The 17,783-nt window shown below is 32.8% G+C and overlaps 2 protein-coding genes and 2 long non-coding RNA genes across 7 annotated transcripts; 1 reads left to right on the top strand and 3 right to left on the bottom strand.

The window, feature by feature from the left end:
* Nucleotides 1-1,699: 1,699 nt before the first annotated feature.
* On the bottom strand, nucleotides 1,700-5,643 carry LOC123918148. 2 transcript variants are annotated; one of them, XM_045970123.1, is made up of 4 exons: nucleotides 5,463-5,643; nucleotides 4,008-4,107; nucleotides 3,770-3,914; nucleotides 1,700-1,959 (listed from the first exon to the last, which is right to left on the bottom strand). In XM_045970123.1, the coding sequence occupies exons 2-4, from the start codon at nucleotides 4,093-4,095 to the stop codon at nucleotides 1,860-1,862; spliced, it is 333 nt and encodes a 110-aa protein (XP_045826079.1). In that variant the 5' UTR covers nucleotides 4,096-4,107; nucleotides 5,463-5,643; the 3' UTR covers nucleotides 1,700-1,859. The 2 variants fall into 2 exon arrangements, with proteins under 2 accessions (XP_045826079.1, XP_045826080.1); XM_045970124.1 differs by having other exon boundaries at nucleotides 3,796-3,914.
* Nucleotides 5,644-6,548: 905 nt separating this feature from the next.
* On the top strand, nucleotides 6,549-9,080 carry LOC123918146. Of its 3 annotated transcripts, none has more exons than XR_006812701.1 (3): nucleotides 6,549-6,577; nucleotides 7,398-7,614; nucleotides 8,853-9,080. It is a non-coding gene; the product is annotated as an uncharacterized LOC123918146 (long non-coding RNA). The 3 variants fall into 3 exon arrangements; XR_006812702.1 differs by having other exon boundaries at nucleotides 7,391-7,614; XR_006812700.1 differs by lacking the exon at nucleotides 6,549-6,577 and having other exon boundaries at nucleotides 6,820-7,614.
* LOC123918147 lies at nucleotides 8,380-8,995 on the bottom strand. The gene is made up of 3 exons (XR_006812703.1): nucleotides 8,797-8,995; nucleotides 8,574-8,631; nucleotides 8,380-8,416 (listed from the first exon to the last, which is right to left on the bottom strand). It is a non-coding gene; the product is annotated as an uncharacterized LOC123918147 (long non-coding RNA).
* A 3,494-nt stretch (nucleotides 9,081-12,574) lies between the features above and the next one.
* Nucleotides 12,575-15,389, bottom strand: LOC123918145 (protein HEAT-STRESS-ASSOCIATED 32). The gene is made up of 5 exons (XM_045970121.1): nucleotides 15,110-15,389; nucleotides 14,797-14,991; nucleotides 14,100-14,310; nucleotides 12,919-13,142; nucleotides 12,575-12,825 (listed from the first exon to the last, which is right to left on the bottom strand). Exons 1-5 carry the CDS (start codon nucleotides 15,230-15,232, stop codon nucleotides 12,715-12,717), a joined length of 864 nt encoding a protein of 287 aa, XP_045826077.1. The 5' UTR covers nucleotides 15,233-15,389; the 3' UTR covers nucleotides 12,575-12,714.
* Between the last annotated feature and the right edge of the window lie 2,394 nt (nucleotides 15,390-17,783).

Genomic DNA, 17,783 nt, shown 5'->3' with positions numbered 1-17,783 from the left:
ATAGAGTTTAGTCAACCGCTGATATGTTTCCCCCTTGTTTTTATAATATCTTCACCTTTAACAAGTTCAGCCTTTAAAAAGGCGTCCTTACCCTTAACAAGTTCAATGTTTAACAAGTTGTCACGTGTTCTCTGCCTACCTTGTTTGATTACCCCTAAACATGCAGAATTTAGCTAATTGTAAATCTTGATCCTACCCCTTCCGCAAATACTGAATGTAATGGTCGCATATATGTTGGTTGAATTGTCTTTAGATTCGGGCCTATTAGTTTGTTGTCACGGAATCAGCTAATTCCTATGGGTTCATTCTATAACGTGATCAAGATTAAGAACGAAGAATTAAAGCAATACAATTATGAAAAATAACTAAATACCAATTGAATATAAACTTTTTCGAACCAAATTACATGTCTCAAGCATTCATAAGGGAGTTCATTTACTCGACCTAACCTAGGCCATAAACATCTCTTTAGTCATTTTCAAATGTTTGGATAATGTTGATTGAGACTTCCATCTAACAAAAGCATCCAATCCAAAATTTGGGTAATAATTAAGAGACTTCAACCCAACTTTTTGTTTTTGCATGTGGATGATTCTCAAAATAAGATAAACATTATCTAGTTAGATAAAATTTGTTTGAGGTTTTATGGCAAAGAAAGCATATTTCATTCATTCAAAGAAAAAAAGTGAAGAAATGGTAGCATTGACATTTCATTAGTATTTATTTTCATATGTTTATATGATTATAATAATATTATTTTATTAAAATTTTGTATGAAAAGACAAAAATGGCCCTCATTTGATAATGTGTCAAAAAAAGGAAAAAGTGAAGAAAGGGTAATATTAACATTTCGTTAGTATCTTCTTTTCATATGTTTATATGATTATATGATCGGAGAAAGTATAATATAAAAGGAAAAAAGATAAAGTGATATTATTAATAATGTACCATTATGCAAAAAAAAAAAAAAAAAAATAATGTACCAAAAAGGAGGGAAATAAATACCATTAGAAAATTCAGTACTCCCTTCACTCTCAAGTCTCAATCAATCATAAAAAAAACACATTAATTTTTTCTCAAAAAATACAAACAACTTTCAACCAACTTTACATATCATTTAGATCAACTAACTTTATATATCATTTGGATTGTTATAAAAAAATAAAAGTAAAATTTTCCTGTACTAATTAAACCCCTACAAATCAATATCTCTGACAACTATCGACTGAATTTCACTCATATGGGAGAAAAGGATCATAGACATGCCGGTCATTAGAAGGAAGAACCGCCATAGAACTGAATATAAGAGATATTAATTGACATATATATAGGTACAACACAACTAATTAAGCTATGATGTAATTTAGGCACAATGTTACATACATCTTTTCTACTCTTCTCTCCCAAAAAAGATTGTATAACTGTCATAACAACTTTGAAATAGTGAAAAATTGCCTCTCAGAGGCAACTTGAATTTTGAAATGTGTAGGTGAACAAACTACACAAACATATAATGATCTCTTAAATTTATCTGACAAGGTTAAATTTTGAAAACTTCTATATAAACATTTGAAATTATGTTTCTATCTTTCACCAACAGTTGTCAAGACAAAACTTAAGTGGGCATACGATACGATTGAATAACGACAGAGGGACCAACCAAAATTTCATTACCGGAAAACCCTGAAAATGAAAGGCATTGCAATTTTAAAACATTATTAACAGAAATTTAATATGAACTTCCTAGCACCTTCAGTTTGATATAAACTTTATCCAGTCTCTAAAAGTCTCTTCCTCTAAAACGCCAATAAAATCAGAAGGCAATGAGTGTTAATATGATTTTCCTCATTCAGGCCTGTCTAGATGACCATATAGTCTTTGCCAGTTTTGTGAAGCTTCATATCGTGTTCGGAAATTCCAGATGTGTGGTTTTGCTTTCTCACGAGCTTCGAGGACTTCCTGCACACAAGGGTTACACACAGCTTGTTACTCCAAGAGATTTGTTTTCATTCAATTACTTGTGATACAGATATACATACTAAAGTGTAGTTCTGAAACAGACTAACAAACAGTAAACAATACTAACTACAATTAATAACTAGCATAACAGTAATCAAACAAATTCATACACACGCACACACACATACACACACATTGATTCGCAATACTTCGCCTAAAATTGGGGGGAAGTGAATGTTCAAAATTCTCAGCTTACGTGGTAAGAGGCTAAGAGCAGAAACTCAGCAGCTAGAAGAAGCTCTGTGAGTGATTCTGCCAGCCGATGTTGGGACTTGGATCGCTCGTGGAAAGTTGGACTAGAGACCAAATGAATAATGGATGGGTTATCGCAGAACAGGACAGCAGAAGAAATGGTAATCTCAAAACAAGTTAGCAAGTGCTTGAGCCAAATTAATTCACCGGCAACACTATCCAACAACCCGATATTCAGGCTATGCAGAAGATCTGAAACTATGGCTTTATCTTTAGGAAATTAATGAATCGCGCAAAAATACACAAAAGCTTGTTATTGAGCATCTGGTGTCTGGTCAACTGCTTCAGTCTGCACCGGTAAATGCAGTAAGTATGCAGTAAGATTAAGAGGGGAGGCAGATGCCAAAATGTGTAAAGAGAAGATGATCTTTATTTGTGGCTTTTAGATTTGTCATCAAGGTTTGGCTTGATATAGATTTGTCATCATGGAGAAGATGAACTATAATTTTCGTTAGTCAATGGCCGACAAACCAAGAGTGTGCTTGGTTTACCATATGGATGAAGGAAGTAGAGTTGAAAGCATCATTGGTTGATTTCAAAGCCATGGACTGTACCAAGACTCGATATAAAAAACATGGCTTCAGAAAGGAGCAAGAAACTCGAAACAGCTCACTGAGAGGAGACAAAGCTCAAATCACTTTTGATACCAAGTTAAGATAGATTGTCTGAGACTGGAGAAAAGCGAAGAGAATTATTCTTTCACATATATATATAGTGTAGTTCTGAAATTGACTTACTATAGTAACTAACAGTAAAAAATGCTAAATGCCACTGATAACTAACGCAATCATATCAAAAGAAATTAGCTTTTATCAATCTGTAATAAAAAAGACATACTTTCATGCCAGATAAATTAAACCATGCAACTGGTGCATGGTAAAATCATGAAATATAAAAATAAGAACATTAAAAACTAAGAGCTCTTCAGCTCTCGCCAATTTTATGGTTCCGTCATCATTCACAGAAGAGCAATAAGAGCGTCATATAGAAAGGCAAAAGTAGAAATGAAGATAATTTGTAATAAGACAGAGTTGAAAGGGCAGGTTCCTTAATTCTCTAGCAATAAATTTTTAATAACTAAAGTGCCAAAATTTTAATACACATTAACGAGCAAGGAACCCTTGTATCGATAATTCCATGCACTGATCTGTCATTTATCAATTAGACGGTCTCGATTTTGCTATTTCAGGCCACAAGAACACACACGCACACACAAACACTCACTGGGTGGGAAATATGTTGAGGTATCCAATATAATGAAGGATGCAATCACACAAAATATCATATTCAAGACCACGCAATGGGTGGTATCTGACTTTGTGCGTGTGTGCCACTGCCAGTAAGGTGGGATATATATTGGAAGACGAAAATAGCGAAACCACCTACACTTCAATTTTCCCAAACACAAGCAAGGATGTTCTCAAATACAACAAATAGGATCATGTTCGAAGAATATTTAATCCAATGTATTTGAAAAATTTCAACATATATAAATTACCCATTAATGAGGAAATAGGAACCAACCTCGACCTGAGATCTGGGTTTGGTCTTGAGCATTAAGCAGTCAACCATTGCTTTCCATTTGCCAGAACAATTATCAAGAGTACCAAGCCTGTAATACTGCTGCATTTGATGAACTGGAGCTGCACACATTAAACGCACAAACTTAATCAGTACTGGGATGACCCATTTGGGAAAGGTGTAAATTTTTTAGGTATTGGGTGAATGGCCATTACAGTAGCAGAACCAGAGTGCATCAAAGCAAGCGGTGCACGATAGTTTGCGTTTTGCTGTTGAGCTTGAATTTTCCATCTCTGAAGACATAACTGCAACTATCTGAAAATTGGAGCACCCAGTAGCTTATTAGATTTTGGGGCCTCACAAAACAATTTCCCCCAAAAACCCCAGATCCAATGTTTTTATTAAACAGGAATGACAACGAAATAAGGGCCGATAACTAAACCAACGATATTGGGAGTCCCATCATGAAATAACAACACAGCTAATAAACGACATTCCATAACAACAAAACCCAATACAGAAACACATGTTGGGTATGAGTAACACAGTTCAAAAATTATTCTTTCACATAGTGATCGAGGTAATATTTTTAAGAGCCATCAGGACAGCATTTGTTTGTTTCTAATCTTAGCTGAGGTTGGACAAAGTACCTAAACAAAAACAGTAAATTTAATTTGCAGTAACAATTTCTCTGATTGTGGAAAGATGGCAGCAAGAGAGCAACATGAGAACATTACTAACAAAATTTTAAGAGAGAAATAGAAGATGGCACAAAATAATGGTAAATACACTTGAAACGCAAATACAAGCAGTTGAGAGAACAATAGGAAGCAGAACAATGAACCAAAAACAAAATGACTCACACTCAGCAAGAGCATCTGTGAGTGGTGAATGCCGATGAGAGCTAACTCACTAACTTGCAGATCCATTCAATTATTTCTAGTTTCAATTGAAACCTAATTATTTGGACTTTTACCCAATCCAACACACTCATATCCCAGTATTTTAAAATTTAGTGCATCTCAAAGCTTTTAATGGATGACTAATTACTGTAGGTCTGTAGCAGTGTGTGGCTGCCTGCCGCTGGCCAAACATTTTCTTAACATTGCCGGGAACTGAATTTAGGAGCACCAGGTCGACTTCAGAGTATCCTAAGATTGGCCTTACAATCACTTAGCCAAGAGTCTTGGTTGCTCACACATGTAGGTGATATACCTTATTAAGGTTCTCAATTGAAACCTTAATACTCAGGATATGCATATTAATATTATACTTATACCTACAATAACCCTGATTAACTTTTGTCACCCCTTCATATTTCAATAGTGGAAATGTTTTCTCAGAATAAATTCCTCATTAAAGAATTCAATAAACTCTAATCCTAAATCATAGCAACACCACTGTAGAGTTCAGCTGCAGATACAAACAAAACAACTACAGCATCCGAATTCCATACATAACATGTCAAATACAGACAATATCCTAGTATGCAGAATAGTTCATTACTACCACCAGCTTAATGATAAGGAAAAGAAACAGTTAATAGAAGCTTAGAAAGGAAAAAAAAAATTATGGTTCGTTTTCTCCTAATAAATACAGTGATAAATCTACAAGCTTCATAGAACATCTTTTTCAACTATTTAGTAAATAACACAACTACACAATCATACCTCGATCGACAACGATTTGAGGAGCAATTTGGAGCTACCTAAGATGGCGAGCCGGATATATGGAGGCGACGGGACAGGTTTTGAGGAGACGACGGCGACGGAGAAGATTTCACGAGTTTCGGAGAGTGGGCACGGCGACGTTTTATTTTTTATTCTTTTCTTCTTTTTTTTAACTCAAGCTTTTGTTTGTTTAATTTACTAGTGTGATTTCACCCGTGCGATGCACGGTTTTTTTTTTTTAATTTTTTTTTTAAAAAAAAAAAGTTTCCATTAACCGACATCCTACACTTAGGGTATTTTTTATTTTTTCATTCTGTAACTCTAACTGAAAGCAAATGCTCTTCATTCTTTCCCTCTTCATACGTTGTCGTTTTCCCCCGACATCCAGCGTGAGTTTGTCCTCCCTTGACCAAAAAAACCTCATTTTAACTATTTTTCTTATTGATTAAAACTATTTTTCTTGTTTTGTCAAAAAAAAAAAATATCTTGTGGATTTGTAAAGGGGAGACAGTTCAAGTAAAAAACCTCTATTATTATTTTGCTGCGAGATTCACATCTGAGGGGTGAAAAGAATGAGTTGATGTAGACTTGTAAAGGAGAGACGGTTCAAGTAATATTCTCCTCAAAGGATGAGTTTACGAAGAATTAAACCGGTGTACGGTTTAATTCAAAGCTTCGATTTCTATAAACCGAAATTTTTTGTAAGGGCAAAACTGGAAATTCAAGATATAAAAAAAACACGAGGTCGGAAGAGATCATTTTAAAAATCAAGCAAGTGAGATAAGCATTGTGGGCTTGGACTATCCAATACAGCCCAAAACTGAGAACTCATTAATTTGGCTAGGGTTTCTATTTTGTCAGCCGCCACCTATTTCCTTTCTCTTCCATTTGCTTTTACAGAGTAACAACAATCCACAAAACAACTCTCATTTTTCGTCTCTAATAGTTTCATTGTTCTCTATGTCTTTCCTTTTTATATCGCTTGTCTTCTCCCTCTTTTTCACCCATAAAACATGTCTCTCATCTGATTTTAAATCCATGAACCCATCATGTACTTCTCAAATTGTGAGATGCGGCCACTACATGGGAGACGGTTTAAGACAGTGGCAACAGAGGTAAGGTTCTAGTTTTATGGATTTGTGGTTCCTTTTTTCTATTTTTGTGGATATAAATTTTTTGTTATTTTCGAAAAATATTGTAAATGTGCTTGTAATAAAATCTAAACTTTTTGTTTTTTTTTTTTTAAAATGTCTTTACTGCTTGTGCTTATTTTTGGATCTATAACATTTTTTTTTAATTTCTTTGTAAATCTGCAGGTGATAGAGTAGTATTTATTTCCATTAATATACTTCTCTGCAGAAACATGTTTTACAATAGAAAATTAGCTTTTTTAAAAAATAAAATATAAGTTGTGGTTCCCTATTATTAACCCGAGAATGATAGTTCATAGCTCAATGGATGTTCAATCACTGATTTATTTCCTTCAAAAGAATAAAATTTATCCAATTTTTCAAGGATTTTTTCAAGTAATGTAAATGTAGGTCACTATTATTATATTCAATTTTTTGTCTTTTGTTTTTGTTCTATTGAGCTTAAGCAATCCAACATTTCTATTACATTGACTATAGTGATTGCATTATTTTTAATTGCAGCATAGTCAGTCTATAGTTGATGTATCATTACTTACTAAACTATTATTTAAATTTAAATATTAATAAGCCTTCTAAAATTCAGACTATTGATTAGATACAAATATATCTATACACATTACTCTGGAAACGTGGATGATAATGTGTTGAACTATGAGAACGAAATGAGGATGTTGTTAAATCATCGAAGGCACAAATCTGGAGTCTTTTAGTTCTTCAAGTTCTGTATGCATGTTGCTTGCTTTGAAATGTTTTACTAATATATTTGTAATCTTTTAGATGAAAGAAGGAGGAAGTGAAAATGTTCTTGCAATATAAAACTTGTTTAAAGTATTTGGAATCATCCTCCCCCTTTGCGGTTCTGCCATTGCATCACCTCCATCGATACACTGAAGATAGTTAATCTGCATTCATTTTGGCCCTCTATTGTTGGTGTAGGATATTCTCAAATCATTATGCTCCTTCCTTCCTTGACCATAGCTGCTATCACAGTAGCACTCAAGGTAAACATCACCTCCATTTACTTATGCCAAAGCTCTTTTAAGATTTCAATCACTTTTAACCCCAAAGGTTCATATTTAATGGATTTAGTTCATTTATTTTAAGCAACCACTCTTTAATCAAAGACAGTCCTTAAATTTCTTTTAAAAAAAAATCCTTAAATTGAAACAATCATGCCTACCACATAAACATTTTCCCATTGGGAAAACAAAGTAAGAGTTAGTTGAGCTTAATAAGTTGATAAGTGCTCCAATGGGAGATACGCTTAGCATCATATGTCTATGAACTTGATTGGTTATGCCTTGTTATTTTCCGAATTTGATTTAAGCAAGTGACATGATAAATTGCTTCTTTATTCACATGTCAAAGTCTTCAAAACTTTGCTCTCTTCATTAGTAGTGTAGTGTATGCTCTTCTCAAATACTACTTCCTTGGCCATAGCTCCCAACACATTAGTAACCTTGAAAGAATTTTTTAATAAGGTCATAAATTCAAATCCCTATTTGAATGAGGGTGTTATAAAGGTGGAAGCAATATATGCAATCTCATTTTTATGTACTGATATGCTGTTGTAGAAAAAACCAGCCAAAATAAATACCTTTAGGAAAATATTTCTTTACCTTTGTGAAAGACAAACAATATCCTCGAAAGAAGTGAGGCTCACCTATAAAAAAATAGAACAAACATAATCACAAAACTTTATTTCAAACGAAGTAACATTAGATTTTTTATGGCCTGATGCTTTGTTCATATATAATAATATGTACCTATAAACTGTTTTTCGTAATCCCATGTTTACATGGTCTATTTGCAAAAAAGTAAATGTTAGTAAATTGCAAATTCTGATAATTATGAAGTAAAAAGGACATCACTAAAATTATGAAGTTAGTAATTTAAGAGGGTATTACTAAAGACAATTTTCATGAAAGAAATGAGTTTCTTGAAAAACTGATCTCTTTACCTTTGAAACTCAGAAGCAAGATCATCGAACCAAGATCATTGAACGAAGTGAGCCTCACCTAAAAAAAGAGCAAACATAATGACAAAATATAAGTCTCAATCAAAGCAAATAAATTGCATTGAAAAATAGTTCATGGTCTCAATCTTTGTTCATATATAAGTCTCAATAAAAGCAAATAAATTGCATTGAAAAATGGTCTCAATCTATGTTCATATATTCATACCTCACAAAAAGTTTGATTGTGTATGGGATCTAATCAAATGAGTTTTCTATTTTCAGGCTCAAGAAATCATCAATCATCATTGCAAAAAATAAAGACAAAGGAAATCAAGATTTGCTGCCTAGTTATTGTTGAAGAAATGGAAATCAAGAAAAATGAAAGAAAATAGAAAAATTTGTATTTATAGACAGTTTTGATGTGTAAAAATAATGGGCAATCCTTTGATATTTATAGACAAAGGTTTGAACATAAAAATATAAGTGTAGGTGTAAAGTTTGTGTGCACTCCAAGTTTGTGTCCATTCAATTATTGTATAGGCTCCTACAAAATGACAAAATTTGCAACAAAGACAAAAAAATAAGGCAAATGTTAACATGTGCATCTAAGGCACATGTTAAGAATATAAATATAGAAATATTCTCTTGAAACATGTGTATTATATCTTTTAAGCATTAAATATATTTGTAATATTAAATGCAAATTTCTAATTATAGATACATTAACATGTGCCATGTATGCACATGTTAACAGCACCCAAAAAATAAACATTAAATTATAGAAAATACTTGGCCCACCATTTTAACTGGGCAGCTGTCAAAACCGATTAAAAAATTGGAAAAAATGCAACCCACCATTTTGGTAAATCTACAGTGGAAAATTTTAGACACTTATTGTCAAGATTATAGATTCAGATAAAATATTTTAATTAATAATGTTAACAAATTTTAGTTCAATCAATAAAAATATCAAAGTCGTTACGTCAGAGATGTTGTGATTGATATCGAACTCCAACTTCTTCACTTACAAGTTACAACTTGTATATAATTTTCTAATGACTATTTTTATTTTGTCTATCTACCAAAACTAAAATTAATTATAACAATTATATTTTTGTTACTTTTAATTTTTCATTAGACTAATTAATTATAACAATTATATTTTTGTTACTTTTAATTTTTCATTAGACTAATTGATAGCTCGAGTGTTAATGAATTTTCCTATAACAAATCATTTGGAAGGACAGTTATCAAGGTTCCCGATTATGAAAATCGGAGAGTTCTCGCAAAAAAAATATTTATGTTGGAACAACATTTTTTTTTTTTACGAAAGGAAACTTAATGTATTTCATTCATAATAAGTTCAATATAAGGTTGACAATAATTAAACACTTGGGGACTAGCAATAAAATAAGTTGTCTGACCTTACCGTTCTGATTCAAATCTAGTAACCTCCTACACTTATCTATAATATTGTCAAACTCGGTAACATTCCTTCTTTTACTATTAAGTCTCTGCACCACTTGTAGGCAATCTGTCTCTATTTGAACCACGTACTAGTGAGTATTGTGAATCCATTGAAACCCTTCTAATACTCTCATCGCTTCTACTTCTGCAATGCTCGGTATGCCCTCAAGTTTCTTCGCAAAGGCTTGCATTAAATGGCCGTTAACATCTTCTTGGTAGAACAGTTAAGTAATCAAACAATGAATTTGTTCAAGTGGTAAACTATTTAAAGTCGGCTGTAACTTTGGTAGAGAAAATTATTTCGAGAAGAATGTTAAAAATGTTTAGGAAAAATGGAACCCAAACTTGAATTCCGATAAGACAAAAAAATAATATTGTTATTCTATGTTAAGGATCAACAATAAAATAATTGTCTCAACACTATATAAGGTAACGGTAGATTTAATGAGGCCATTTATTCTGGATCTGGATTCTCTAATGCATTAGACAAGAGGCATTGCAACACAACTCATTGAGACACTAATTCCAAATCTTCAACAAGTAATGTGTTGAAAAATCATAGACCAAGGATAAGATTGTTCTTTAATAAAATGACAAATATTAGTAGTTAGTTATTTGAAATCTAAAATTTGATTTGAGCTGCTAGGATGCTAAAGATTCTATTATTAGCTACAAAAGAAAATAATCACACATATTTTGGGTCACAAATACTGAGACAATTTAACAGTAATATTTGTATACATCATAATGCAAATTATGCTAAGTTACTAACACTGCACTTAGTTATAGGAAAATCAGGAATGTTTGTTTCTACTTCGGAGTTCACTCTTGACAAGCTGCATATGACAAGAAGCTTTTTGAGGACCACTCAACCCAGCACATGAGTCTCTTGTGGTGAAAGAAATAGCATAGTAAAGATAAACTGTACATAGGATAATTAATAAGGTTAAAACAGATAAGAGAAAACGATGCCTCCTAAATAGTGTTGACCAACTACCAATTTCATTCCTTGCATACTGCCTTTTGAAAGATGACGACCTCATAGGATTGTCTCAATCTGTATGTACAATGTGCCAATAATTAGTAAGACTTTACAAAATTCAATGCACACATAACAAATATCTATACAATTTCTCTGCTGACTAAATTCATATTCAATCCTCAGTGGTAATGAACAAAAAGGGCACAATCAGGGTGCAACAGGGGTTTGATTATCCATAATAAATGACAGCATAGTTTCCCTCCTATTTAACCAAAGTTTTTCAATGCATGTTTGGAATCAATTTTAAGAGAGAACAAAATGGTTTTAAAAGTGTTGGGACTTTGGAGAACTTAAAGGTGGATCATCCCACTCGCATTGAACAACCACACAAGTGAGAGTTTAGATACCATCATATCGCATCTTCTCCCAAAACCTTAAGTCATTATGTATATAGGCAAGGTCGGCCATCCACCAGGACCAGGAAAAGAAGACCCTTAGCTCGGGGCCTCAAATTTTGGATTAATAGTGTAGGATAGTAGGTTCAGTTCAAACAATCATGGTAAAAAAAGAGAGATGAAAAACTGGACAAAAGAAGTCCCAACATACAATTTATTCTTTCTCTATAATCCATTACGCGCAGACCAAAAAAATAGAAGTGATAAATAGAAGATATGAAATTCTTTTTCAGGCGAGGTCCTCCAATTTGGTTGGATCGGCACTATATATAAGGCTTCTCGCTTATATGTTGATCAATAAAAAGTATAATTGATCTTAGAACAAAACAAACACAGAAATCAATCAGAAATATTAACTCTTACAATAGACATGATTGCAATAAAATAAAATATATAAAATGACATTCAAACAAATTAAGATGTACAAGTACAACACAAGAACAAAACATGGAACACAAATCGCAATGCCTATTTCGGGTATGATGGCATTCCTTGATGTAGCAGATTAAACACAAAATCATGCAGGGTGAAAAATGTGAATCTCACAACCACCACCACCAATATCCCAATCAAACAAGATAACTGACAATTAAGCAAATGCCCACAATTGAAAAGTGAATGTAACACAAGGGAGCACCAAAATCAAAATACCCTTAAAAGAAAAACATTTCTGAATTGTTCTATGGCAATGCAGACATGAGGATTGGGGATACACAGCAAAATCTAACACAGAAATAGATATAAAAGAATTTCGCATTAAAGCTAAATAATGATAAACCACAACGTGATTGGATCAAATGAGAAGAGTTACCTTAACGATGAAGGGAAAAGAAACAAAGAAAATGATGCACAAAATCACAATCTTGATCCTAGAAAAGTTCCACAGAAATGGCTCGCCTATCAATCATCTTCCATTTTGTGTATGTTGGTGAATTTCCTTTTTAATTAATTTTAATCTACAAAAATATAATTGGACAACTATAAATAGAGAATATAAGAACTTTTTTTTTTTGCACCTAAATATAAGAAAGGACCAATATAAAAAAAAAATAGAAGAAAGGATTTTTTTTTACATTATAAAAAAAAAGAAAGGAAATAAATTCCATGAAAGATAATACATTCATTTATTTCAATCTCCATTAAGTCATCATCCCTATCTTCACTCAACGAAGGACATATGTTACACCCACTACAATAGACAATTCAGTACTTTTTACACAAACAAGAAGTCAATCTCACTTCAGAAAGGAAAAAAAGAAGAACTGAGGACGGAAGCATGATTTCTACCCAAGTTGCGTCCCCGAATGCATTCCACATCTACCAAGTGCGAGTGATCGATGAAAAGGTTGACCTGAACAAAAGACACACAATATAAAAAATGTTGTGTAATGATTTTATTATTTCTAATTCTTATTTAGTAAGAAAAGTGAAATAGAACATTTACATTTGGACCATATTGTTTGATAAGCCACTCAGATGCGTTATGATTTGATGTTTCAAACATAGTCTTTTCAAGACCAAGGCGGCCTATGATCTTTGCAATAACATCCGCGCGCATATTATCAGCATGTTTAGAGATATCATCAGCATCAATCATTATCATGTCTGCACCCGCTTCTAAACACCTCTCAGCTCTTCTAATCAAGAAATCCACATCTTCCACTAGTTCTGTAAAAGTTTCAATACAAGGTCAAACCAATATGACATGTTGATTCTACATTCTTCATTGCAATTGCAATCAATTTCAGAACAAAATATTTGATATCTTGTGTACCACCAATAATCAATACCTTAAAAATGAGCACTTCATGAAACAGAAAATTATAGCATGTTTGAATATGTTCAACAATCAACATCAATGTCTTAACAATTAGATACCCCATAGAAGCATATTACCCCTATTTTGGCCTCTACCAATCCTACATACATTCTATGCAGAGATTTGTCTGAAAATTAAAGAGGAAGAAATCCATAACAGGAATATCTTCCGCGTACTTGATCCGACTATGCAATTCATCTAAATTGAAACAATAACCCTTTCAGTATTCTAAATTTGAATATTCCCATTTCTTATGAACATCTATTTATGATGAAACATTTCTTTGAAACTTCAAAACTTCATGTTTCTGATCAAAATAGAAAAGGAAATATCATACTGCATGAAGTTTCATAGAGTTGTTAAATCTTATTTCTGAATAATATACTATCATGCCAAGTACATACAAAACTAACTATTTAAATAATGGCGTAAGATGCCGTGTATGAACCAAGCGATGGGGTTCCATACAGTCAACTATCAACAGGTTTCCGATGTGGACATTTTAGCAGATTAGTGACTCGTCTTCATTCATGAACATTGCATCACCTCACCACTATAATAGTATTGCTTGAAACAAAAAGCATATTGTCAAGATCTGTCCTGTACCAAGGCCCTGACTAATTACACACATCAGTTTATTCTTCAACAACGGCGTATCACTTTTTTATATTTTATTAGTACAATCCGGAAGATAGTTTCCATAGAAAAGCCTAAATATGTTCCATTCCATCTTAAAAGAGAGACAGGCAGATGTATGCACAAAAATGAAGAACAGAAAAGAGAACAAGAGAGTAAAATATATTTACCAGATGATCTAGGTGCTGGACGAATATAAGCCCCATAAGCTCTATCATCACCCCTGGGAATATCAGACTTATTAAACTTAAGTTCAAAATGAGGCTTAGCTTTCATACCACCAGTTTTGACGAAGCGAACAAATCTTAAGAGGGTTTCTTCAGAAACTCCAAGGGAGCCAACATTCAGCTCAATTGTGTCAAACCCCAACTGCTTACATTCCTATTACAAAAGATCATACATTAATCATGTAACACTAACTAATCCACTACTTCAGGAATCAAAAACTGTTAATAAAACAAATTCGTCTGATTCTAAATTAAGAAGATAAATGCACAAGAACACAATGACTAATCACTAATCACAGAGTTCAGCCAATTGTGCTTAAGCCTCTGACAAGAGAGTGGCTTCTGGCTTGCTCTACTTTTTAACTATTATGCAATAAATTAAGGTTACAAAGTATAAAACTTTCTTTAAATATCTATGAAGCACTACACTCCTCGGATTAGGCATGTCCTAGTGTCGTACACACAGACACCGGCACTTATGATTACATTAAATTATGACATTTTTCAAATTATTATCATCTGGTGTCCGTGTCTGAGTTTGTGCTTCATAGTTAAATATACTTCAAGTTTACCACTCCCTAAACAACAAAAACAAGAAAATTCCCTCACAATAAGAACAAAGGTTCTTCTGAGAACAAACCTCCACATAGTCTTTGAAGCCTGAAGGACCTTTGTGGTGAATCATATGTTCAGCCCAATCACCTGTACTAACATAAACATCATGCTGATGAGCCGTATCAATGACTTGTTTGATAAAAGCTTTTGACATCAAACTATCAGAACCTCCACAAAACTTCAAACCATCAACACAATCTCCCATAGATTCAAAAATATCCTGCAAACAACATAACAATAACATATCCATTTTCTTTAAACAATACTCCAAGAAATCACAAGTTATTATAAAGAATCTTTAAGCTCAATTTAACCTAATTGGACACAATTGAGTGAACCTGAAGAACATTGTGGTTGAAGAGAGTGTAATGAGGGCTTCGCATTTCGGTGACGCCGTAGCGGCGAGGTTTGGAGGGGCGGTCTTCGTTGACGTCGAAGCTTTTCCATCGGTATGATGACATTGTTATTGTTGGAGAAGAGAATTGAGAAGGAATCGAATTGCGATTTTCGGTTTCCTCTTTCTATCTCTATCACTCGTTACCGAATGAAAGATGAGTATAGTTTTTTCTTGAAGCTAGCTGAAGAAAAAAGAAAGATCAAGTTCTTTCTAGAAAACCCGAATTGCATTGGAGGTTGCGCTCCAAATGTGTTTGCATTCAAGGACAATACAACACGTGTCCTTTTACCTTTTTCACAAAAAGAAAGCTAAAAAAAAACTACTACAAAGTACTAATACCATCTCCAATTATGTATTTATATTTTTAAGTACTAGTACCTAATAGGTACTCCCATTGGAGCAAAAACAAAATTGTACTTAATAAGTACTAGTTCTACAATAAGACATAGTACCTAAATAATTTTTGTGGGACCCATTTAAAATAATGTTGAGTTATTGGATAGATGTGCTACTGGTGGGACCATTTTAGAACTTTTGAAAAGGTTTTGGGTCGGAGGGAATGAGTACTTATGAATGGTGTGTACATGTGGGGCCACTTAAGTACTAAAAAATGAGTAGCTCTATTGTGAATGCTCTAACAATATCCATAATGGAGCTCACCAAACTTGAGTACTTAACTGGGTTCATGTGTACACATCACTTATTTATTATTTTTTAATAATAGTGTCTAATAAGTACTCAATCCCTCCAACTCAACACCTCTTAAAAAGTTCTAAATCGGCCCCACTAATAACTCTATATCTCATCAATAACACTAATCTTTATAAGTAGGTCTAACAAAAATACTACTATATTATAGTGAGAAGAGAGAGGTTAGCTATTTGAGAAGCAGTACCTATTAGGTACTCTAGGTACTAAGTGAGTTTTGCTCCAATGGTAGTACCTATTAGGTACTAAGTACCTAATAGGTACTACCATTGGAGATGGTCTAAGAGCATCCACAATGAAGATACTCATTTTTGAGTACCTAACAAGACCCCACATGTACACATCATTCCTTTATAATTTTTTAATAATAGTACCTAATAAGTAATCAATCACTCCAACTCAACATCTCTTAAAAAGTTCTAAATAGGCCCTACCAATAACACATCTCACCAATAACTATACATCATTATAAATGGGATCCACAAAAATAAAATATGTATTAATGCTTATTTAGAACCACTACCTATTAGGTACTCAAATGGGTATTGCTCCAATGATAGTACCTAATAAGTACCATGAGTACCTAATAGGTACTACACCATTGGAGATGTTCGAACATCTACAATGGTGTAGTACCTATTAGGTACTTATGATATTTATTAGTTATTACTATTGGAGTATCACCCATTTTAGTACCTATTAGGTATCACTTATAAAATAAGAATTCTCTCCTCTCTTTGACACATCTTATTTTTCATTAAAATATTCTTTTCATGAGACCCACTTTATTTTATATATTCAATTTGAATTAATGAATATTTATACAAAAACACAATTTTTGTACATCACAAAAGCACAATTTTTGAATTGACATGCATGTAAAAACATTTTAATGTCAACCATATAGACGTTGGTGCTCTGTTTATTTTTCTTTTACGGTTAGAAAAAATAGGGTAAATAGGGTTTTACCCCCCTGTAAAATAGGTCAGTTTTGCGTTACCCCCTGCAAAAAATTTTTTTGTGATTACCCCCTGTAAAATGAAGATTCCATCATTTACCCCCCTCAGTCGATAACATGGATGTTGACTGGACAAAATTGATGACGTGGCACATACAAGTGGAATGAATTCATTTTATATTTATTTTTTTATTGTCAATTCATTAATGATTGTATAATTATTATTTTTTTAATTAAAAAAAAAAACTGAAAAAAAAAAAGAAGAAAAAAACGATAGTAATTGGGGTTGAAGGTTCATCTTCTTCAATATTGCTATAATTTCATCCTTCTCTCCAAAAAAAATCAAAAACAACATAAACCTGTCATCTTGAACGAAACCAACATAAACCTTCATCGTCACCTTCGCCGAAACCCACAGAAACCTTCATCGTCACCTTTGATTTTTGTTTTCAGATCTGGAAAATATTCATTAAACCTAAAGTTCCGGAAAATATTCCGTGTTAACACAAAAAAGTTCATCAAACTGTAGATCTGAAAAATATTCATTAAACTTAAATTAATAACTCAAACCTTCATCCAAGAATCGAAGAGTTTTGGAAAGTTTAAATTTTTTGTTACTTTGGCTTAGTTTTGTATCGTATAGTTGTGGTTATAGACGAGAAATAATTTAGGGTTGTTAATAAGATGTGAAATTTGAGAGAAATTTGGGTAAGAAGATTTTGTTGATTGTGTGAGATTTGATTTGTGATTACACCGAGAAGAAGAAGAACAAGAATGTTTATAAATAAATTCTATTAACAATTTTTTTTAATTTCTTTTTCTTTTTGAAAAATTAATAATTATATTAAGTTATTTATCTACGTGGCACAAAAACTTTAATAAAAAATGAATGAAAAGCCACACATGCATCCCACGTCATCAATTTTGTCCAGTCAACATCCATGTTGTC

Source organism: Trifolium pratense, linkage group LG3, assembly GCF_020283565.1.
Source record: "Trifolium pratense cultivar HEN17-A07 linkage group LG3, ARS_RC_1.1, whole genome shotgun sequence".
NCBI classification, from domain to species: Eukaryota; Viridiplantae; Streptophyta; class Magnoliopsida; order Fabales; family Fabaceae; genus Trifolium; species Trifolium pratense.
This window is presented reverse-complemented; position numbering and strand designations above follow the sequence as displayed.

Coding starts and splice junctions, on each gene's coding strand:
- LOC123918148 (XM_045970123.1), bottom strand. CDS start 4,095: ATGTCTTCAGAGATGGAAAATTCAAGCTCAACAGCAAAACGCAAACTA. Junction 3,915..4,007: donor TGCACTCTGGTTCTGCTACT/GTAATGGCCATT, acceptor TAATGTGTGCAG/CTCCAGTTCATCAAATGCAG. Junction 1,960..3,769: donor TCCTATTTCCTCATTAATGG/GTAATTTATATA, acceptor CCTTGTGTGCAG/GAAGTCCTCGAAGCTCGTGA.
- LOC123918145 (XM_045970121.1), bottom strand. CDS start 15,232: ATGTCATCATACCGATGGAAAAGCTTCGACGTCAACGAAGACCGCCCC. Junction 14,992..15,109: donor TCAACCACAATGTTCTTCAG/GTTCACTCAATT, acceptor TGTTGTTTGCAG/GATATTTTTGAATCTATGGG. Junction 14,311..14,796: donor GCTTCAAAGACTATGTGGAG/GTTTGTTCTCAG, acceptor CTTTTGTAATAG/GAATGTAAGCAGTTGGGGTT.